Here is a 24,264-nt window from a genome sequence, read left to right as displayed (position 1 = left end):
GACTAAGTAGCAGTTTGGATGATTTCCTTAAGATTATTTTTCAGTTTACTTAATCATTCTTCAGCTGTGTAATATGCCACTAGATTTTTTTGTTAAGTTTAATTATAGTGACTGTGTTTTAATTTCTAGAAATTCTCAAATCTGTGTATATACAAACACATACTTGATAGTGCTAATATCTAAGCCTCCTGTGACTCTGATTCTACTAACTCTGGTTCATGGTGAATTATTCCTTTGTGTTTTTTAATGTTGCTTTATAAATTTCAGCAGACTTATTTATGTAGGATTTTTGTGCAGATTGGCTGGAAAGTATTTTTTCCTTTCTCTGTTGCTTTTGCCAGTCACTTGAAATACTGATCAGAATGACTTTATATTAATTTTTTTATTGGACATTTTTTTGATTACTCTGATAGTAAAAACAAAGTCATGGGAATTGTGAAGCAAGCTAGTGGTGAAATACATTATGGATTGTTTTTAACTCAAAGCTCAAGACAGTCCCTTTTGTCTCTCTTTCTTTGAGGATATTAAACCTTCAAATTTCTCACCATGATAGAGTTGCCTTTTTAATTCCCAACTTTACAAGCTAACCCAAAGTTCTGTATTACCCCATCACCTCTTGATTGAAGTTAGGCAGATAATTTCTTTAACTATAGAAAACTGGTCAATAAACACACACAAAAAAAGTATATTAAAGTAACACGTGCCATCACAATGAGGAATAGAGTTGTCAGTATAATCACTAATCACATAAAATCAAGAAGACACAAATATGTTGAAGATGAACAGATGATCACATCTGTTATATATTTTCATTAATTTCTAGTATTTATATTTTATTCCACATACTGTCTTCTTTGGGTTTAAATCTCTTCACTTTTTCTAATTTCTTGAGCTGGTGCTTGGAGTTACTGATTTTTGTTTCTGTTTTTTCTAATATATATATTTAAAGTCATAAAATTCCATCCAAACACACTTTAACTTTGTACTTCCAATATTGATAATTTCGTATCATTATTATAATGCATTTTAAAATATCTTCTAATGTCCATTATGTTTTTCTCTTTAAGAAAATGGATTATTTAGAAGGGAATTTTCTTAATTTCCAAAAACATATGGAAAACTTCCTAATTTCCTTTTTTTTACTAATATCTAACTGAATTTTAGTATGTTTAGAGAGACTGTTCTGCTTAGTTTTTAATCTTTGAAATGTTTTCACCCATTACTTTGTAGCTTAGCATTGATCACTGTACTTTGCAGATACATTTTTACACCTTGAAGGTTTGTGGCAACCCTGTGTTGAGCAAATTTATCAATGCCATTTTTTCCAACAACATATGTTCATTTCATGTGTCTGTGCTCATTTTGATAATTCATTATTTCAAACTTTTTAATTATTATTTTTTGTTATTGGGTTTGCCAAAAGGTTCATTTTGTTTTTTTTCTGTACAGTGGCTTTAGTATTGCTTAGTTGTCTTTAACTTTATTTGAAACAATTTTGGTAGATTGTACTGTGACAGCTGTCATATTGGCATGGGTTAAAAAAAGCTTAACAAAATTGGTGAATTTTTGTATAACCATTTTAATATTGAAGATGGAAGAGAAAACCAACATTTTTGGCATATGATGCTTTATTATTTCAAGAAATGTAAAAATGCAACAGAAACACAAAAAAAGTTTTGTGCAATGTATGGAGAAGGTGCTATGACTAACTGAACATGTTAGAAGTGGTTCATGAAATTTCCTGCTACAGATTTCTCACTGGGCAATGCTCCTCAGTTGGGTAGACCATTTGAAGTTGATAGTGATCAAATCAAGACATTAATTGAGAACAGTCAGTGTTATGCGGCTGCTGCTACTAAGTCACTTCAGTCGTGTTAGACTCTGTGCGACTCCATAGACTCCATAGAGCCCACCAGGCTCCCCCGTCCCTGGGATTCTCCAGGAAAGAACACTGGAGTGGGTTGTCATTTCCTTCTGCAGTGCATGAAAGTGAAAAGTGAAAGTGAAGTCATTCAGTCGTGTCTGACTCTTAGCGACCCCATAGATGGCAGCCCACCAGGCTCCTCCGCCCATGGGATTTTCCAGGCAAGAGTACTGGAGTCAGTTGCCATTGCCTTCTCCGAGGCAGTGTTATACCATGCAGGAAATAGCTGACATACTCAAAAGATCTAAATCAAGCCTTGAAAGTCATTTGCACCAGCTTGGTTATTTTCATTAGTTAAGCGAATGAAATCTTCTTGACCATATTTCTGGATGTGATTCTCTGCTTAAACATAATGAAAACATTCCATTTTTAAAGCACATTATGACAGGTGATGAAAAGTGAATACGGCAAAATAATGTGGGGCAAAGCAAAATGAACCACCACCAACCACATGGAATACTGGTCTTCATCCAGAGAAGGTGATGTTGTGTATATGCTGGGATTGGAAGGGAGACCTCTATTATCAGTTCCTTCTGGAAAACCAAACTATTAATTCCAACAAGTACTACTCAATTAGACCAACAGGAAGCAGCACTTCACAAAAAGTGTCCAGATTAGTCAACAGAAAACACATCATCTTCCATCTGGATAATGCAAGAACATGTGTTTCTTTGATGACCAGGCAACAACTGTGATAGCTTGGCTAGGACATTAATTCGTCTGCCATATTCATCAGACATTGCACCTTTGGATTTCCACTTATTTCCGTCTTTACAGATTCTCTTAATGGAAAAAATTTCTCCAGTGGGAAAAAGTTTCCTCGAAGACTGTAAAAGGCACCTGGAACAGTTCTTTGCCCAAAAAAGATAAAAAGTTTTGAGATGATGCATATGCAATTACCTGAAAAGTGACAGAATTTAGTAGAACAAAATGATAAATATATTGTTCAATAAAGTTCATGGTAAAAATGAAAAGTATGTCTTTTATTTTTACTTAAAAACTGAAGGTACTTTTTGGCCAATCCACTATTATAGTAGTTTTGGTAATGTATGATCTTTGATTTTGCTACTATGGCTTACTGAAGGTTCAGATGATGGTTAGCCTTTTGTTTTTTAGCATTCTTTCCTAATCAAAGGAGATCCAACCTAAAGGAAATCAGTCCTGAATGTTCTTTGGAAGGACTGATGCTGAAGCTGAAACTCCAATTCTTTGGCCACCTGGTGCGAAGAACTGACTCATTGGAAAAGACTCTGATGCTGGGAAAGATTGAAGGCGGGAGGAGAAGGGGCCGAGAGGATGAGATGGTTGGATGGCATCACCGACTGAATGGACCTGAGTTTGGGTAAACTCCGGGAGTTGGTGATGGACAGGGAGCCCTGGCATGCTGCAGTCCATGGGGTTGCAAAGAGTTGGACACAACTGAGCAACTGAACTGACTGGCACTTTTTTGGAGCATAATGCTATTGCACACTTAATAGATTATAGTAGAGTATAAACATAAATATTATAGGCACTGGGAAACCAAAATGTTTGTTTGGGTTGACTCACTTTATTATGATATTTAGTTTATTGTGGTGGTCTGAAACTGAACCTGCAATATCTTCAAGGTGACCTGTGTTCTGAAATTGTTAGGTGTAAGTGTCTACATAAGTCACTTAAGCCAATACAGTTAATCATTAAAAAAAATTTTTTTTATTGGAGTATAGTTGATTTACAGTGTTGTGTTAGTTTCAGGTGAATAGTTGAGTGAATCATTTTTACATATACATGTGTCTATTCTTTTTTACATTCTTTTCTCATAGGTTATTACAGAATATTGAGTAGAATTCTCTATGCTTTTCAGTAGGTCCTTATTAATTATATATTTCATCAAAATACATAAAAATAATAGTGTGTATATGTTAATCCCAGTCTCCTAATTTATCCCCTCCACCCTGCTTGCAACTTTGGTAACCATAAGTTTGTTTTCTACATTTGTGACTTTCTGTTTTGTAAATATGTTCGTTTGCACCATTTTTTTTAAGATACCACATATAAGCAATATCATATGATATGTCTTTGTCTGACTTACTTCACTTAGTATGATAATCTCTAGGTCCAACTATGTTGCTGCAAATGACATTTCATTCTTTTTTATGACTGAGTAATATCCCATTGCGTATATTTATGCATTCCTCTGTCAACGGACATTTAGGTTGCTTCCGTGTCTCTTCTATTGTAAGTGCTGCTCCAGTGAACATTGGGGTACATGTATCTTTTTGAATTATGGCAACAGCATCAGATATTTATATTTCCAGGGCAATATTGGCTGTTTCATCTGTTTATTTCTTCATTTATGAAGATAAATATGTTAAAAGCACCCAGTTGGATTGTGGAAAATTCTTAAAGAGATAGGAGTACCAGACCACCTTACCTGTCTACTGAAAAACCTGTATGCAGTCAGGAGGCAACAGTTAGAACCGGACGTGGAACAGTTGACTGGTTCAAATCAAAACTGTTGAACTAGTAGGACAAAGTTCATGGATGTATGAACCTTGGGAATGGAGTATGACAAGGCTGTATATCGTCATCCTGCTTACTTAACTTATATGCAGAGTACATCATGTGAAATTCCAGGTTGAATGAATCACAAGCTGGAATCAAGATTGCTGGGAGAAATAACAACAACATCAAATACACAGATGATACCACTCTAATAGCAGAAAGGAAAGAGAAATTAAAGAGCCTCTTGATGAAGATGAAAGAGGAGAGTGAAACAGCTGGCTTAAAATTCAACATTCAAAAAATGAAGATCATGGCATCCAATCCCATCACTTTATGGCAAATAGAAGGGGAAGAAACTGGAGGCAGTGTCAGATTTTATTTTCTTGGGTTCCAAAATCACTGCAGATGGTGACTGCAGCCATGAAATTAGAACATGCTTACTTCTTGGAAGAAAAGCTATGACAACCCACCCAGTATATTAAAAAGCAAAGACATTACTTTGTTTACTGAGAAAGGTCATATAGTCAAGGCCATGGTTTTTCCAGTAGTCATTTACAGATGTGAGAGTTGGACCATAAAGAAGTCTGAGTGCCACAAAATTGATGCTTTCAAATTGTGGTGCTGGGGAAGACTTGAGAGTCCCGTGGACAGCAAGGAGATCTAACCATTCAATCCTAAAGGAAATAAATTCTGAATATTCATTGGAAGGTCTGATGTTGAAACTGAAGCTCCAGTTCTTTGGCCATTTGATGTGAAGAGCCCATTCATTGGAAAAGACCCTGATACTGGGAAAATTGACGGCAAAAGGAGAAGGGGGTGCAAGAGGGTGAGATGATTAGTTAGCATCACTGACTTAATGGACATGAGTTTGAGCAAACTCCAGGAGATGGTGAAGAACAGTGAGGCCTCACGTGCTGCAGTCCATGGTGTCGCAAAGAATCAAACATGACCTAGTGACTGAACAACAACCTCTTTTTTATTATGACAACACAATCATGATATTTGTATTTCCACACCAATACTGACTGTTTCACCTGTTTATTTCTTCGTTTATGAAGAGAAATGGGTTAAAAGCACCCGTTTTGATTGAGGATGTATTTCTTTATCCTTATAGTTCTATAAAGATAGTATTTTCACATTTTGAGAATGCATTATTTAGTGAACACTAGCTGTTACATCCTTCTGGTTAATTGGACATATTATAAAGTCTCCTTTTTACAGTTAAGTCTCCTTTATCCTTTTTTTTTCCTTTCTTTTTTGATCTGCTGTTGTGGTTGTTGTTCAGTCCTCAAGTCATGTCTGACTATCTGCGACTCCATGAAGTGCAGCACGCCAGGGTTCCCTGTCTTTCACTATCTCCCTGAGTTTGCTCAGACTCATGTCCATTGAGTCAGTGATGCCACCCAGCCATCTTATCCTCTGTCACCCCTTTATCCTCTTGCTCTCAATCTTTCCCAGCATCAGAATCTTTTCCAGTGAATTGGCTGTTCGCATCAGGTGGCCAACATATTGGAGATTCAGCTTTAGCATCAGATATTAATGTAACTATATATTTGTGTGTGTGTGTATCAGCTTCCTTTTGGTTGATATTTATATGTTCTTATTTTATATTCAACCTCTTTTATCTTTATATTTTAGATCAGTTTTTTGATAAATAACATATATTTGGGCTTTTTTTTTTTTTGGCTTCTCTGGTGGCTAAGACAGTAAAGAATCTGCCTTCAATATGGGAGACCTGGGTTTGATCCCTGGGTCAGGAAGATTCCCTGGTGAAGGGAATGACTACCCACTCCAGTAATTTTGCCCAGAGAATTCCATGGACAGAGGAGCCTTGCGGGGTACAGTCCATGTGGGTCACAAAGCGTCGGATACAACTGAGTAACTGAGACTTTCACTGGACCTTTTACCTCTTAGTTGGAAAAACTTTGATTTTAAATTAGTGTATATTCCATCTACTTTAAGTATAATTTTGATACATAATTATGTTTAAATTTCCCATGTTCTGAATAGGTTTCTAAATGTCTTGCCTGTTTGGTTTTCTTTTCTGTCCTTTCTTACTTTTTTGGAATTGATTGGACTGAGTATTATTTATTTTTTACTATTGTGCCCACTTAGGTTTTATATACACTTACTCTGTTTTCTTGTTGATCATATTAGTGCTATTTTAATCCTTATTAATTTTAGTGACTAAATAATAGTAACAATTTAATAAATTAGTACTTACCTCATTTTTTATTTATGTACAACTTTTGTTGTGCAATGTTGCTTTTTCAGGTTTCTTAAATAGAATCTTAGACCATTGATTTTAGATTTTTTATCTTGTCTTGTATCAGTATATAAAGCTATCAATTCCCTCTATAAACAACTTGAAATATTTTCCCACAATTTTTATGTTGTCATTATCATTTAGTTCATGGTATTTATTTCCCTTGTGATTTCTTCTTTGACTCATGAATTATATAGAAATGTTTTATTTCTGTTTTCAAACTACCTTTTATTATTATCATTTACTGTCATTATTATCACTGCTTTTTAATTGCATTCCATTCTGCCAGAGAACATCCCATATGATTTCATTCTTTTTTAATCAAGACTTGTTTTATAGTTCAGCCTACAGTCTTTCTGGTGAATGTTTTATGCATACTTGAATGTTTTTTGGATGTAATATTTGTTGATAACAAGGAGTGTTGACAGTGTTGTTTGATATTTCTGTATCATTGATGTTTTTCTGTATAATTGTTCTATGATTTCTTGAGAGTTGAATGTTGAAATCATCAACTATTTGTATGCCCTGTCAGTGTTTGTATCTCCTATTGGTTATGTCAGTTTTTGCTTCATGTATTTTGAACTCCAATTACTGGCATGTACATTTAGGATTATTATTTTTGCTTGGGTTTATTTAACTTTTTTTCAAGAAATTTGGAATGTTTATGGCAATTACTTGTTCAGTTTTTTTTATTTCCGCTCCTGCCTTTTAGGAACTGTTCTACAAGCCACTGTGGCTCTGTTCCTTGCTTTAAGGCCTTTTCGTTTTCTGTGTACTTCACTGTGGATAGTTTCTATTGTTATGTTTTTATTTTCTGTTTTCTAATTAAGCCCATCTAATCATATTTTTTTATTTCAGATACTGTTTTTCAGTGAAATTCCATTTGACTTTTTTATATTGTCCCATATTGCCCTTAATGATGTTCATATTTTCCTTTAAATGGTTGAACATATTTAATAATAGTTGTTTGAAAATTTTTATCTCCTAGTTTTATTACTTTTTGGGGCTTCCTTGGTGGCTCAGAGATTAAAACGTCTGCATGCAATGCGGCAGACCTAGGTTCGATCCCTGGGTCGGGAAGATCCCCTGGAGAATGAAATGGCAACCCACTCCAGTATTCTTGCCCGGAGAATCCCAAGGATGGAGAAGCCTGGTGGGCTACAGTCCACGGGGTCGCAGAGTCGGACACGACTGAGGGACTTAACTTTCTTTATTATTTTTATTATTTCTGGGTCTTTTTTTCTTGAAACACGTTTGCCTTAGTTACGTGTCGTGTTTCCTACTTCCTTTGTATGTGTGCTCAGTTGTTTGGTCGTGTCCGACTCTTTGTAACCCCATTGACTCTAGCCTGCTAGGCTCCTCTGTCCATGGAATTTCCTAGGCAAGAATACAGGGTTTCCATTTTCTACTCTAGCCGATCTTCCCAACAAAAGGACCAAACCTGCATCTCTTACGTTTCCTACACTCAGATCAGATTAGATCAGATCAGTCGCTCAGTCGTGTCCGACTCTTCGCAACCCCATGAATCACAGAACGCCAGGCCTCACTGGCCATCACCAACTCCCGGAGTTCACTCAGACTCACGTCCATCGAGTCAGTGATGCCATCCAGACATCTCATCCTCTGTCGTCCCTTTCTCCTCCTGCCCCCAATCCCTCCCTGCATCAGTCTTTTCCAATGAGTCAACTCTTCGCATGAGGTGGCCAAAGTACTGGAGTTTCAGCTTTAGCATCAGTCCTTCCAAAGAAATCCCAGGGCTGATCTCCTTCAGAATGGACTGGTTGGATCTCCTTGCAGTCCAAGGGACTCTCAAGAGTCTTCTCCAACACCACAGTTCAAAAGCATCAATTCTTTGGCACTCAGCCTTCTTCACAGTCCAACTCTCACATCCATACATGACCACTGGAAAAACCATAGCCTTGACTAGACGAACCTTTGTTGGCAAAGTAATGTCTCTGCTTTTGAATACGCTATCTAGGTTGGTCATAACTTTCCTTCCAAGGAGTAAGCGTCTTTTAATTTCATGGCTGCAGTCACCATCTGCAGTGATTTTGGAGCCCAGAAAAATAAAGTTTGACACTGTTTCCACTGTTTCCCCATCTATTTCCCATGAAGTGATGGGACTGGATGCCATGATCTTTGTTTTCTGAATGCTGAGCTTTAAGGCAACTTTTTCACTCTCCACCTTCACTTTCATCAAGAGGCTTTTTAGTTCCTCTTCACTTTCTGCCATTAGGGTGGTGTCATCTGCATATCTGAGGTGATTGATATTTCTCCCAGCAATCTTGATTCCAGCTTGTGTTTCTTCCAGTCCAACATTTCTCATGATGTACTCTGCATATAAGTGAAATAAGCAGGGTGACAATATACAGCCTTGACGTACTCCTTTTCATATTTGGAACCAGTCTGTTGCTCCATGTCCAGTCTAACTGTTGCTTCCTGACCTGCATACAAATTTCTCAAGAGGCAGGTCAGGTGGTCTGGTATTCCCATCTCTTTCAGAATTTTCCACAGTTTCTTGTGATCCACACAGTCAAAGGCTTTGGCATAGTCAATAAAGCAGAAATAGATGTTTTTCTGGAACTCTCTTGTTTTTCCATGATCCAGTGGATGTTGGCAATTTGATCTCTGGTTCTTCTGCCTTTTCTGTAACCAGCTTGAACATCTGGAATTTCACAGTTCACATATTGCTGAAGCCTGGCTTGGAGAATTTTGAGCATTACTTTACAAGCGTGTGAGATGAGTGCAATTGTGCAGTAGTTTGAGCATTCTTTGGCATTGCCTTTCTTTGGGATTGGAATGAAAACGGACCTTTTCCAGTCCTGTGGCCACTGCTGAGTTTTCCAAATTTGCTGGCATATTGAGTGCAGAACTTTCACAGCATCATCTTTTAGGATTTGAAAGAGCTCAACTGGAATTCCATCACCTCCACTAGCTTTGTTCGTAGTGATGCTTTCTAAGGCCCACTTGACTTCACATTCCAGGATGTCTGGCTCTAGGTCAGTGATCACACCATCGTGATTATCTGGGTCGTGAAGATCTTTTTTGTACAGTTCTTCTTTGTATTCTTGCCACCTCTTCTTAATATCTTCTGCTTCTGTTAGGTCCATACCATTTCTGTCCTTTATCGAGCCCATCTTTGCATGAAATGTTCCTTTGGTATCTCTGATTTTCTTGAAGAGATCTCTAGTCTTTCCCATTCTGTTGTTTTCCTCTATTTCTTTGCATTGATCGCTGAAGAAGGCTTTCTTATCTCTTCTTGCTATTCTTTGGAACTCTGCCTTCAGATGTTTTTATCTTTCCTTTTCTCCTTTGCTTTTCACTTCTCTTCTTTTCACAGCTATTTGTAAGACCTCCTCAGACAGCCATTTTGCTTTTTTGCATTTCTTTTCCATGGGGATGGTCTTGATCCCTGTCTCCTGTACAATGTCACGAACTTCATTCTGTAGTTCATCAGGCACTCTATCTATCAGATCTAGGCCCTTAAATCTATTTCTCACTTCCACGGTATAATCATAAGGGATTTGATTTAGGTCATACCTGAATGTTCTAGTGGTTTTCCCTACTTTCTTCAATTTCAGTCTGAATTTGGCAATAAGGAGTTCTTGATCTGAGCCACAGTGAGCTCCTGGTCTTGTTTTTGCTGACTGTATAGAGCTTCTCCATCTTTGGCTGCAAAGAATATAATCAATCTGATTTCGGTGTGGACCATATGGTGATGTCCATGTGTAGAGTCTTCTCTTGTGTTGTTGGAAGAGGGTGTTTGTTATGACCAGTGCATTTTCTTGACAAAACTCTATTGGTCTTTGCCCTGCTTCATTCCATATTCCAAGGCCAACATGCAGATTCTTTACCACTCAACACCTGGGAAGCCCATACCTCTTTGTATATATAATAATTTTTCAATTAGATATAGGTATTGGAATACTACATTGTTTAGTGTCTAGTATTTGGTGTCTTTCACGAATGTTGAAAATTGTTCTGGTATACTTTTAATTAATATATGGGTATTTGTTATGACAAATACAGGACTTGTTCAATTGTTAAGTCATGTCCGACTCTTCATGACCCCATGAACTGCAGCATAACCGGCTTACCTGTCTTTCACTGTCTCCCAGAATTTGCTCAAACTCATATGTGTGTGTGTGTGTGTGTATACACATATATGTATGTATATGGGGGAACAGAGGGAGAGAGAATTTATCTTCTCGGTTTAGTAATTGCTAGGAACCAGACATCAAATTGCCAACATCCGCTGGATCATGGAAAAAGCAAGAGAGTTCCAGAAAAACATCTATTTCTGCTTTATTAACTATGCCAAAGCCCTTGACTGTGTGGATCACAATAAACTGTGGAAAATTCTGAAACAGATGGGAATACCAGACCACCTGATCTGCCTGTTGAGAAATTTGTATGCAGGTCAGGAAGCAACAGTTAGAACTGGACATGGAACAGCAGACTGGTTCCAAATAGGAAAAGGAGTTCGTCAAGGCTGTATATTGTTACCCTGCTTATTTAACTTATATGCAGAGTACATCATGAGAAACGCTGGACTGGAAGAAACACAAGCTGGAATCAAGATTGCCGGGAGAAATATCAATCACCTCAGATATGCAGATGACACCGCCCTTATGGCAGAAAGTGAAGAGGAACTAAAAAGCCTCTTGATGAAAGTGAAAAAGAGAGTGAAAAAGTTGGCTTAAAGCTTAACATTCAGAAAACGAAGATCATGGCATCCGGTCCCATCACTTCATGGCAAATAGATGGGGAAACAGTGGAAACGGTGTCAGACTGTATTTTTTGGGCTCCAAAATCACTGCAGATGGTGACTGCAGCCATGAAATTAAAAGACGCTTACTCCTTGGAAGGAAAGTTATGACCAACCTAGATAGCATATTCAAAAGCAGAGACATTACTTTGCCAACAAAGGTTCGTCTAGTCAAGGCTATGGTTTTTCCAGTGGTCATGTATGGATGTGAGAGTTGGACTGTGAAGAAGGCTGAGTGCCAAAGAATTGATGCTTTTGAACTGTGGTGTTGGAGAAGACTCTTGAGAGTCCCTTGGACTGCAAGGAGATCCAACCAGTCCATTCTGAAGGAGATCAGCCCTGGGATTTCTTTGGAAGGACTGATGCTAAAGCTGAAACTCCAATACTTTGGCTACCTCATGCGAAGAGTTGACTCATTGGAAAAGACTGATGCAGGGAGGGATTGGGGGCAGGAGGAGAAGGGGACAACAGAGGATGAGATGGCTGGATGGCATCACCAGCTCGATGGACGTGAGTCTGAGTGAACTCCGGGAGTTGGTGATGGACAGGGAGGCCTGTTGTGCTGCGATTCATAGGGTCACAAAGAGTCGGACACGACTGAGTGACTGAACTGAACTGAACTGATGATCTTTTGGGTTTATTATCTCTGTTCCATTATGTAGAAAAAGTGTCTGTGTAAATGTATGGGGCGGTCATTGGGCTCACCTCATTTGCCTACCATATTTCAGTAATTACAGTTTTGCATTGTTTTCTTGTCCAGTTTCTTTTAAACACTTGTTTTATACATATTGGTTTATCATGGGATGACTACTGCAGTACCATTATGACCTGATCAAAATTTTCTTCCAAGCATTTTTCATAGATTTTAATTTTATGTATATTTTTACCCATAAGACTTTTTAAAGTATTTTATTTATTCAGCATTTATTTTGATTCAAATCACATCTGCCTTTTCATGCATTTTTTTTCTCCAGTGTGGGTTTGCAGATGACATTTTTCTGTTTTCATTTGTCAGAAAATGTCTTTATTTCAGCTTTTATGTTGAAGAGCAGTTTCACTGTAAAGTTTCTATAATACTTTGCCAAATGTTTACTTCCATGACTTTGAAACTATCCCACTGTCTTCTGGCTTCCATGATTTCTTTTAGAAAGTTTCCTGTAATTTTAGTTGTCTTTAGTTGTCTTTTTCAAGGTTATCTGTCCCTTTTCCCTCATTTGCATTTAAGATTTTCTTCATCATTGCTTTTCATGAATTTTTTTATGATGCTTCTCCACATTTTATTTTTCTTTTCTTAGAGTTTTGAGTGTTTCTTAAGTCTATGGCTTGGCACCTTTCAATTGATTTAGAAAATTCCTTGGCCCTGTCTTTTCAAATACTGTTTTTCCCATTCTTCCTATTTTCCACAGGAACTTCGATTAATTCTGTGTTAGAACTTTTCAGTGTATATGTCTTGAATGATTGTATTCTGTTCATCCTTTTGTCTTTTCATGCTTCTAACTTGATATTTTTCCTGCCATCTCTTCCAGTCACTAATTCTTACCTGAGTGGAATGTAATCATTCATTAAATATGTCCATTCAGTTTTTGTTTTCAGTTCTAAAATTTCTGTTTATCTGTTTCTTAAAGTTTCTGCTTATATGCCAAACTTCAGTCTTATCTTCTGTTTCTTTTTTTTCCCATGATCATTAAAAATTCCTCTCTGATATCTCTCTTATTTGAATTTCCTGTGACCCTTTTTTCTTTGTTATTGAACATTGTCTTCTTCCTTTATATGCCTAGTTTTTTTTATTGTTACCAAACATTTTTTTATCTTGAGTTTTTTTGCATTGAGTCCTTTTGCTCAAAGTCCTTTTGTGGACTTTTTCTCATGTTATGAATTCCTCGAACTGAAATAGTCATTTTGAAATACACATCAGAATGTTTAGAAATAGTGAACTAATACCCCGTGTGCTTCTTTATTAGTCGAGAAGTAATAAGAAGTAATAGAGCTAAATGGCATAGAGAAGTTAAAACTGAAACTCATTCTGTATAGATTTATCAATATAAAGGTGTTTGTTTCTTAGCTTGAAAAAGATTAAGCAGTGGATTTTGACTTATTCCCTCTCTCATAAGGATCAAAAAATAATTTGTAGATATGGAGTACTAAAACACAACCTAAATATCTGGGTTACAAATCTGTAAACATAAATGCTCCACTACTTGCTTTTATATTTTCTTCTAGATACAGATTTACTCAGTAGCTAGCCAGTTATGTCTTAGGAGTCTATAAATAGAAATCTGTTTCTGTGTGCAGTTTATTAATGGGATTAATAACTGTCAGAATTTTTGAGTACTAATGAACATAAATACCATTTCTAGATATTTTCTATAGCTATGAAGTGATCTGAAAATATCTGTGATTCGTATTGGTGACAGTGTCAGAAGAATTTCTATTACCACTGTGGTTTGTTTTCTAATATTCAGAGTTGAAGAAAATGCTAAGGAAATGACAAATTTTAGTTAGAGGTTAATGAACTTAAAAATGTCATTCTTTTTAGAGATGGGCTGATTTCTTTCACAGACCTTTTAGGATCTGTGGGCCTCTGGCCAAAATGATATATTTGAACTATAGAAATTCAAGTATTTGTGTCAAAGAGCTAAGTATATATAATACAATGATATCTACATGAACTGAAAATAGTAGAACTATTGTGAATATTTTTAAAGTAATAGAATAGTTATTTCATATTATCAGAATTAAGTGTAATAATTTCTCATTACAGTTTTGGAAAGACATTGTTGATGATAATGAAGTACGTGACCTCATATCTGACAGAAACAAGTCTCATGGTAAGTCAATGAGGAAGTATTTTTAAATAAATTTGAAATATCAGTAATAATAATTGCAATATCAATTTAAGTAAACTATGTTTTCTTCTGTTGTAGAAGGTACATCAGGAGAATGGATTTGGGAATCTTTATTTCATCCACCTCGAAAGCTGGGCATTAATGATATTGAAGGACAACGGGTACTTCAGATTGCAGTGATTTTGCGAAATCTTTCCTTTGAGGAGGGCAATGTTAAGCTCTTGGCAGCTAATCGTACCTGTCTCCGTTTCCTATTACTTTCTGCACATAGTCATTTTATATCTCTAAGGCAATTAGGCCTTGACACATTAGGAAATATTGCAGCTGAGGTAAGCATGTGACAGAACCTTAAAACAGTTTTTATAGTTGGCAGAATATTTACTTAAAACTTTAGGATGTGGGATTATTATATTTGCCATAATTATAGAATATTAAATGCTTACATATAGTTTTTGCCTAAAGTGGTATTACATAGTTGTGTGGAGAAAAATATTTGAAATGATGCTCCAGATTTATTGACGGCTATTTTCACAGTCATTACATTTTTAAAATTATAAATGTTGTTCTATTCCTTTTTATTCAATTTGAATTATGTATTTGGATATAAATTGAATGAAGCCTCTCTCAACAGTAGTGTCCTTCCTTTTTTTTCAGCTTTTATTGGATCCTGTTGATTTCAAAACTACTCACCTGATGTTTCATACTGTTACAAAATGCTTAATGTCAAGGGATAGATTTTTAAAGATGAGGGGTAAGTGCTCACAAGTTTCTCACTGTCAAAGTACATAAGCTTTGTATCATGTTTTAAAAGACAAATACATGTTTGTGCTATGTATGCTTTTCAGGCATGGAAATTTTGGGAAATCTTTGCAAAGCAGAAGATAATGGTGTTTTGATTTGTGAATATGTTGATCAGGACTCATACAGAGAGATCATTTGTCATCTCACTTTACCTGATGTGCTGCTCGTAATCTCAACACTTGAGGTGCTATATATGCTCACAGAAATGGGAGATGTAGCTTGCACAAAAATTGCAAAAGTAGAGAAGAGCATAGGTAAGACTAAACCAAAAAAGAAAAATTAATTTTCTTTATTGAGGAAAAATACTTACTGTGCTGTAAAAAAAAATCATAGTTGATATTTGGGGTTTACTTTTTATTTTGAGGAATCATTACCCTTTCAGACACACTTGTGTTATTCTTTCTGCCTGTTTTAGATAATAAAAAACTTCTATTATAGAGAGACCAGGGTGCACGTGGCTATCGGTAGTCTTTATTTCTTCTCTTTATTTCTGTTACTATATATTGAGTTTGAAATCAACAAGATGTCTGTGTCTTACTCTCCAGGAAGCAGGTCCATCTGTTTCAAGTGGTCAGTGCTGGTAGTGGTACTGTTCATGAACTCACCTTCTTAGTGAGTTGTCAATTTTAAAGACACTCACTAAAACATTCACATTAATGTTTTCATCAGTGATTCAAATTATTTATTTCCTTGGTATAAATACTAAAATCAGAGTTAATAAAGATTTGGCTTGAAAAGTATTGAGAAATAAAGATGTATTTTCCATATCAGTAGTTCCTAAATCTGGCTACACATCAAAATCACTTGGGAATGTTTTTAAAAATGAAGATAATCTAACATCTACCCCAGAGCTTCCAAATCAGTTTTCAGAGATTGAGCCTAAAAATCTAGAATTAAAGATCCACAGATAATTCTGATGTATAGTGATTCATAAACTGGCATTTGAGAAGCAGCGTTTTATATATATAGCATATATTTTTCAGTGATGTCATTGTTTTACAAAATTATTGACTAACAACTGTTGATTTTTAATTTGTTTTAGACATGTTAGTGTGTCTGGTTTCTATGGATATTCAGATGTTTGGCCCAGATGCACTGGCTGCAGTAAAACTTGTCGAACATCCAAGTTCCAGTCATCAAGTTTTATCTGAAATTAGACCACAAGCTATAGAGCAAGTCCAAACGCAGACCCATGTAGCATCTGCCCCAGGTTAGTGTCTTTGTATAATCTCTTTCAGTGTGGTTATTGGAATGTAAGATTTAATACTAAGGATAAATTTAAATTGGCTTCCTATGTGGCACTAGCTGTAAAGAAGCTGCCTGCCAGTGCAGGAGATGAAAGAGACGCGAGTTTGATCCCTGGGTTGGGAAGATCCCTTGGAGGAGGGCATGGCAGCCCACTCTAGCATTCTTGCCTGGAGAATCCCAGGGACAGAGGAACCTGGCAGGCTACGATCCATAGGGTAGCAAAGAGTCAGAGACAACTGAAGTGACTTAGCACACAGCACATAAATTTAATATGAAGTACAGGGAACTGATGTTTGACGATAGTTGGCCAAATGAGAATTGAGTATGTACATTAATTTCTTACATATTATACATTCCAGGAGCAGCAGGATCAAGGTGAGCACAGAAGAGGTATAGTATAATAAATAAATGAAGTTGAAAAGGATTTAGAGTAGTGTGAGGGATTAAATATTATTCACAGCTGTGAGAGCATTAAGTGCCCTAATGGGTTTGTGATTTTTGTCATTAGAAATTGATAGACCAGGAATAAGTTAATCATATATTACCTTATAGTTCTCTCAGGTGGTTATCAGAATACAGAACCATAATACCTTTATTATTTTTAAATCTTGTAACAAAACCCTTCAGAATCAGAGCTCATGATCAGACATGTGTGTGTGTGTGTTGTTCAGTTGCTAAGTTGTGTCCAACTCTTTGCAACCCCATGGACTATAGCCCGCTAGGCTTCTCTGTCCACTGGATTTCACAGGCAAGAATACTAGAGTGGGTTGCCATTTTCTTCTGCAGAGGATCTTCCTGAGCCAGGGATCAAGCCCCTGTCTTCTAAATTGGCAGGCAAATTCTTTGCCACTAAGCCACCTGGGACGCCTATGTGCATGTATACAAATGCTAATGCATGCACCCTTCCTAGCATTCCCTTGAGTCAATTGTATTTAATTCAAATATTTTTAACTAGAATTCAGACCTGTCCTTCAGTTCTTAGACTGCTTTCTCCTGGGTCATTATGAGTTATTATTTTATATTTTAGCACTCAGCCTTTTTGCACTCCACTTTCATTTGTCCTAACAAAAACAAACCGTCTTTCACCTCACCTTCTTTCTCACCATGGCAACCCACTCTGGTACTCTTGCCTGGAAAATCCCATGGACTGAGAAGCCTGGTTGGCTACAGTCCATGGGGTCGCAAAGAGTCAGGTAGGACTGAGCGACTTCACTTTCACTTTTTTCACTTTCTCTCTCACCATTCCCAAGATAATTCTCTTTCCCTTTTTTTTAATGGAGAATGCTCAGTTTCTCAGTTGATCTTAACACTTTATAGTTATTCTGGGAGCTCATGTGGCATGAATTTCTACTTCTTACCCCTTCCCTTACAAATTTACTAGCATTTAAATTCATTCTCCTTCTTTCCTTTGTCTCAGGAAGAGATGTTAACTATTTGTACTCTGAATACCAGTCTTTGCCAACTCCTCTTTTCTGTATCTTAAACTTTTCTTTCTTTAATTGCTTCTTCAGCCTAGAAATACATTCAGATCATTCTCAACCTTTCCCACTGTCAAAACAAAAACCTCATTATCCTTAATCTTTAACTACTACATTCATTTAATCACCAAATTCTGTTGAGTCTTCCTAAATAATTTTTTGATTGCCCGTACTGATAACTCAGTTTGGACCCTCCTCTTCTCTCTCCAGCTATCTTGTTCTTCTCATCTCTCATTTAATCATGGTCCCTGTCTCTCTTCCTCTCTTCTATTGTAACCCATATTATCAAAATTATATACTCTATGCAAAGTATGTAATATGTATCACCTATTTATTTCCATTATGCCCCTCTGCCATATAATGGAGTTATATCATATGTGCATTTAACTTACTAGAAGGCATGAAATAAATAGGTAATTCTGACTGCTAATTTTAGTGAGCTTTCACCCATAGGCAATAGATGTTAAAGAGCAGATATGTATTGGACAATCGATGATAAGAATGTTAATAGTTTCTTAACCTTGAAAAGGAAATGAAACAGTTCATGCTAGTTAAGTGGGTAGTGGGCGTATATTTTTTATCCTCAAAGGAGAAACTTTTAAATTAATTTAAAATATTGTTAATGAGGGCCATTGGGAAACTGTTCAACAGAGTGAAACCAATAAATTATCAGTGATATGCTGGTAATAATAGGTCATTTGAAGAATATTCAGAGGTAATTTTCATGAAAACTCCTTTTGCCTTATTGCTGACCTGTGACCTTAACAAATGAACCCAACCCCCAGCCTGAGTAAATCCTCATTGGCAAATGGAATAAAATTAAATATTGAGAGTTTCTTGTGTATGTAGTGCCATTGATAGAAGTTTGAATAGACCTCTAGGAACCTAAAAGAGTTCATTTTTTGCTGGTGAGCACTTTTTTACTTGCTCATCATGAATGACAACTCTGAATTGTTTGATTAGTTACCACTTATAGTTTGGCTTTCCTCTCCATCATTTGTTTAATACTGTTTTCTAATGGAATGGTTATCTTCAAACTTTTAGCTCCCTTCCTCTCATGTATCTGCAAATACTATGTTTTTGTGATGTATTAAATTGATACTTACTTTTTATATCCTGTGGAATCTTGATATGTAACATTATCCATTTAAAAAATAACACGTATTCTTAGTATTAGAAATTTTATACTATTCCTCTTTCTCCTTGAACTCAGATCCATCAATACTTACATAGACATGTTAATTTTAAGGTTTTTCAATTTTGTTACATTATAAAGCTCTAAGTGTTAAAATTTTATTGTTACAAGGTTTAATAATAAACAGTCCATAAAACAATAGTAAATATATTACAAACTTTTATAAATATTAAATAAAAGAAGCAGTTATTGGAAGTGCATCTCATAATGAGATGGACAAGACTTTTTCTGCTAGTTTTCTGGAAAGTATTACTCTAGTGTATTTCAGAGTATTTTTTTTCTTGCTAGAATTGCAGTTAGTTTCAGCATTAATTTTATGTTTTTCCTTTTTATATATTTAAGTTCACATCATTAAATAGTTTATATCAATAAATAGTTGAGAGTAGAACTTAAAGTTATTATTTTTCAGAATTATCTAAAAATTATTAAAATTATATTTAATGATCTTCTGAAATTTTGAGTTCTGCTTTGTTTTGTTGAAATCAAAGAATTAATAATACTTGATTTGTAAAATTATTTATTGCCCAGTTAGTATAGATATTTATTTTTAAGTTTATTGAAAACATATCAAAAAATATTAACAAGATATGAGGGTAAATTAAAGTTGGTACTCTTTCAGTTGGGTGCACCTTGTTTAACTGAATATATTCAGGTAGTGTTGGCACAGTGGCTCTGCAACTTTATGGTGTATCAGAGTCACCCAGTGGGTTTGCATGCTGATTTCTTGGCTCCATACCCTGAGCTTATGATTCAGGTGAACTGGAGAATTTTCATTTCTAACAAGTTCCCATGAGATACTGATGCTTCAGGTCAGGGCACGATTACTTTGAGAACCACTAGGTTAGGAAAATTTTAGTAGTCTTCATTTCATGACCACAGTGTTTTTTGATAAAATGCTTTTTGTCGTGTGCATGAATACATTTTTGTCAGTTGGCACTGGAGATTTACCTCATTCAATTATGGAAAAGGTCTGCCACATAACCTAACTGATTAAGTTAGTCTTTATTAATCAAGGGTATTTTGTGTCAATTTCTGTTACTTAGAAAAAAATTCAACTTTATTTTTCAGTCTAAGAAAATATGTTGATTTATGTTCGCATGAAATCTTCCTTATTTCAGAATTCTAAGATAGTTAAACTTGCCATGAACTTGTCATGTGAATGAAATAAGATGCCACTACCTTCAGTATTTCTGTAAAATATTCTGTGTGCTTTACTTACTCAAGATTCTAACTTAAAAAGTAATACACTCTTTGGTAGTAGTTGAAAGATGGAGGCGGAAAGGACATTAAGCAGAAATTGTCATCACTTTATATTAATCATATATCTGAATTTAGAACACGCCAAAGGACCAGAATACCCAATTTTTAAGGCTGTACATTGCCCTTAACTATAATATGTAAAACACTGGGATAGACCTGAATCCTTACGCTAATACCTTGGTTTAAACACATTTTGTGGATACTAATGTTTCTACTTCTCCTGTTGGTGTTCCAGAGGTATTTATACAATCATCATCATAGCTAACATCTACGTACCGCTCTTTATGTGCCAGGCATTGTTTTAAGGGACTTACATATTAACTTCTGTAATCCTCATAACCATCAGTGAGGTCAGTGTGCTGTTACTTTGCCCCATTTTATAGCCAGAAGGGTTAAGTAGCTTGCCCATGGTTACACAGCTGATGAGTGATGGAACTCCAGAGCCAGTCTATCTGGCTCCAGAGTCTTGCATTTAACCATATCTTACAGTGTTTAATAGAGTTAAGACTTTGTTCCAAAATGATTAAAGAGCAGTCATCAAAGAGGAGGTCTTGCTTTCATGCACAGCAGTTTTAGGAGGGAATATATACAAAACTTTGAAAATCTGGAAATTGATTCCTTCTAAAGTATAAGTTCCCTTTGTATTCTTTGGAATGTCTTCAGGTATCCTGAAGACAAGGATTCTCAGTTTGTAGCCACTTTCATAGTAATTATATATTTCTAGTTTATACTTTTAATTGTGGCTCTATTATTTTTCCTTATGCATTGTTTATAAAGTTTCTCATAATTTCAACATAGTTTGTAATATTTCCTGCAATTGTTTATTAATTGATTCAGATTTCAGTCAGAGTAGGGTATATTCTTAGAGTATACTTGATCAAGAAAAGAGAAATTTCTACATGTATTTAGGCCCTAGAAAGGCATTTTCTGTAACAGTCATCAAGTTAGGAGAAGAAAAAAGATAGGCTGGGGTTGCACAAGAAACATACCTTTGATTCTAATTATGATGTTCTGTTAAGAAGCAGAATATCACAGTATGTCCTCTGAAATGTGACAGACCTGAATTCAAAGTCAGCACTCCTAAAAGAAGGCTTTCCAGCTATACTCAGCTCTGCTGTCTCCATCATGTGTTCTTTGTTAATCTCTGAGCTTTAATTTTTTCATTTGCAAAATGGGGACAATTAAATTTAGAACTATATATAAGATTAAAACAAATCATGTAAATGTAAATGGTTTAATAGAGAGTAAGTATTTAAACGTGGCTGGCTGCTGTTAGCTGTATCCCAGTGGAAGCCTGGGGTCTCACCAGATAGGTCAGGATTGCTTCAGATCATTCACAGACTGGACTGACTGTGGGGCTCTTCTAGTTCCAGTAATTTAGAAATTTATGTTTTGTTTGAGGGTTCTGAGAAGCTTTGCTAACATGTCACCTGAAAAAAAAAGAAAGTACATTTTGTAGGTTTAAAAAGCATATATTATTAATAATGCTGATTCAATGGTGAAACAATATAATTTTTAATCTATAAATATGTAAGATTCCTATTTCATTATAAACTTACTGTAATATGATCACGTTTCTATTATCCCATGTTTTTCTTATTTTTATTAGTTCCAGCATAGAAGTTGGCTATTTGTTCATTATATCTGGAAGTTTTATATATGCCACTTACAGAGTTAATATTAATATTTTAAATTCAAAAGTGAAATTATTTTTGATGCAGTCTGCTTCTGTAACTAATCTGAGAGAGATGCTTATTTACTGATACATTGTGATGTGTGTCCTCGGGCTAATTGTTTTAATCAAGTTGAGTGTTAGTTTCTTTATGTATACCCACCTCACAGAAGAATTAAAAAGATATTAATAGTATAAAGTTAAAACTCAGTGTCTGAAAGTGGGAAAAACAGAGTTTATATTAGTGAAATAATCCATATTATTTGAATGATTGTGAGGTTAACAAAAAATAGTTCGTATGAAGGATCTAAGACAGTGACTGGTATAATTAATATGTGTTCCAATATACGTTTCTTTCTCAAATTTCTATTATTTTCAATATGTTTATACACCTTTTTAAAAGGTATTCATTGTGAGTATTAACTGGTTCCATATCCATGAACTAAATATGGCCTGTAGTTTTAAAAAATGATGTAGCTAATGTATTTTTTTCTTTAGCTTCCAGAGCAGTTGTAGCACAGCATGTTGCTCCACCTCCAGGAATAGTGGAAATAGATAGTGAGAAGTTTGCTTGTCAGTGGTAAGTGGTTTATTTCTATTAAGGCTTTATCCTTGGGAAGAACAAAGCAAATGAGAAAAGGAAATTATTTCAGCAGTCATCCAGAATGTTTTACTCTGTATTTCTTTCTAGTTAGAATAGGATATCATTTATACAAGAAACGACAGTATAAAATCACTTCACCTGTATTTTGGAATAGTTTGAAAGTAAAGTATCAGAATCTTCAGAATTAAAATAGTCTTTGATTAAAATTTCATTAAATCACACCACTTCTTTTCAAGCAAAATTTGTGTTAAAAAATTGTCATTGATTTTGTAGAAAATAAAGTTTGTTGTATTATAGAATTTGTTTTTCTTAATATTTTATTAAAACAATTGGACTGACTTCTTAGAACCAGATTTTGTTATTAAATGTCCCTTTTTTTTTTATCAAAAGCAAAATTTCTTGTTCATTGCTAGTTAATTTTTTCTTTTTGTGAGTAGTAAGAGGTAACTAATCAAATGATAGAATAACTAGTATGTCTACATTGAAATATTAATTTTAAATTTTTTTGAGAAGACTGACTGGTCACATCTCAGCCACTTCCTGAAAAAAAATAAATGTAGAATTGGTTAGATTTCATTTTTTCATGGCTAATTGCCTCTACATTGCTTATGAATTTCAACTTAAATTCTTTAGAAGATTAACAGATTGAAATGTAAGATCACTTTTCGGTGATGTATTACTTTAAAAAACTTCTTTCCCTTTTCCCCCATTCTCTAACATTTTTCTCCCATTCCATGTTCCTGTCACTTTATGTTCCATATTTTTGGTGCTTTCATATCTGTGTTCCTATGACACTTTTCTCTACTTTTCTTAAATCAGGTTTATGGTAATATCTCTAATTTTTTGCTATTTCTTCATATTCTGTATTGTTAAACCTGACGCTTTATACTTGATAAATCTTCCAATGATATTTGAAAATATTTGTCTTCTATATTGAAACCAAACAGTTTTTTGTTTCTGGTCTATTTGAAAACTCGATACTCAAAGTTATGAAAGTTAGAAAAAATAAGTACTGCATCCACTGTAAAATGTGTGTGTGTTAGTTACAGACTTGGTCTTATAAATTCTTATTTCTGCCATTTCTAGGGAGGAGAAGAGAAGCATTTTAAATTATTTTATCATAATTATCATTTGATTCAGTTAATAGGAAACAGCTGTAGGTTAGCCTGTCTTGTATATATATATATAGTGAGTTCTAGAAAGAGTCCTTTATGGTTAACTAGGCCTCCAATCCTAACTTATAGCTGCAGTCACTCTATAACAAAGACAAACTGAAGTTTGAATTACCTTGTAATTAATTAGGAATAGAGTCTCTGAGGTGGGGAAGGGGAGTGTGCAGCATGAGAAGTATCATTGTTTTAAGAAGTAGTTAAATGTTTAGGAGAGTTTTTTTCTGAAGAAATTTTATTCAAGAGCAACAAAAGTTTAGTTGTTTTTCCTTCATTTTTCACATCACCAATAACTCATAATTGGGAGCTTCTGTTATATTTTGAGTATTCACTGAATAAAATTAATGTGTTGTAGAATATTTATTGCCAGCATACCATCTCTGCTGATGTATTCACATATATTTGTGAATATTGGTTTTTATATTTGTGGATAATGATATTTTATACTAAAATAAGAATGATTAAGGAATCTCTTTTTATTTGATTTAGTCTACCTAAATCTTAGCATATATTTTGCAAATAGCATGATAGTGAAATTTGATCAATAAG

At 35.1% G+C, this 24,264-nt stretch overlaps 1 protein-coding gene across 1 annotated transcript in view; it reads left to right on the top strand.

Moving 5' to 3' along the window:
* The window catches only part of ARID2 (AT-rich interaction domain 2), a 208,734-nt gene that overhangs the window by 125,115 nt on the left and 59,355 nt on the right, over positions 1-24,264 (top strand). The window contains exons 7-12 of the mRNA XM_086399793.1: positions 14,204-14,270; positions 14,367-14,617; positions 14,943-15,039; positions 15,134-15,343; positions 16,132-16,299; positions 22,441-22,522. Coding sequence (XP_086255919.1) covers positions 14,204-14,270; positions 14,367-14,617; positions 14,943-15,039; positions 15,134-15,343; positions 16,132-16,299; positions 22,441-22,522 — 875 coding nt within the window. The remainder of the gene's footprint in view (positions 1-14,203; positions 14,271-14,366; positions 14,618-14,942; positions 15,040-15,133; positions 15,344-16,131; positions 16,300-22,440; positions 22,523-24,264) is intronic.

The sequence above is a fragment of the Bos grunniens genome, chromosome 5 (assembly GCF_055505025.1).
Source record: "Bos grunniens cultivar Pamir isolate PY7600 chromosome 5, Bosgru_T2T1.0, whole genome shotgun sequence".
In the NCBI taxonomy this organism is placed as follows: domain Eukaryota; kingdom Metazoa; phylum Chordata; class Mammalia; order Artiodactyla; family Bovidae; genus Bos; species Bos grunniens.
The sequence above is the reverse complement of the archived record's forward strand: the minus strand, read 5'-3'. Positions and strand labels throughout refer to the sequence as shown.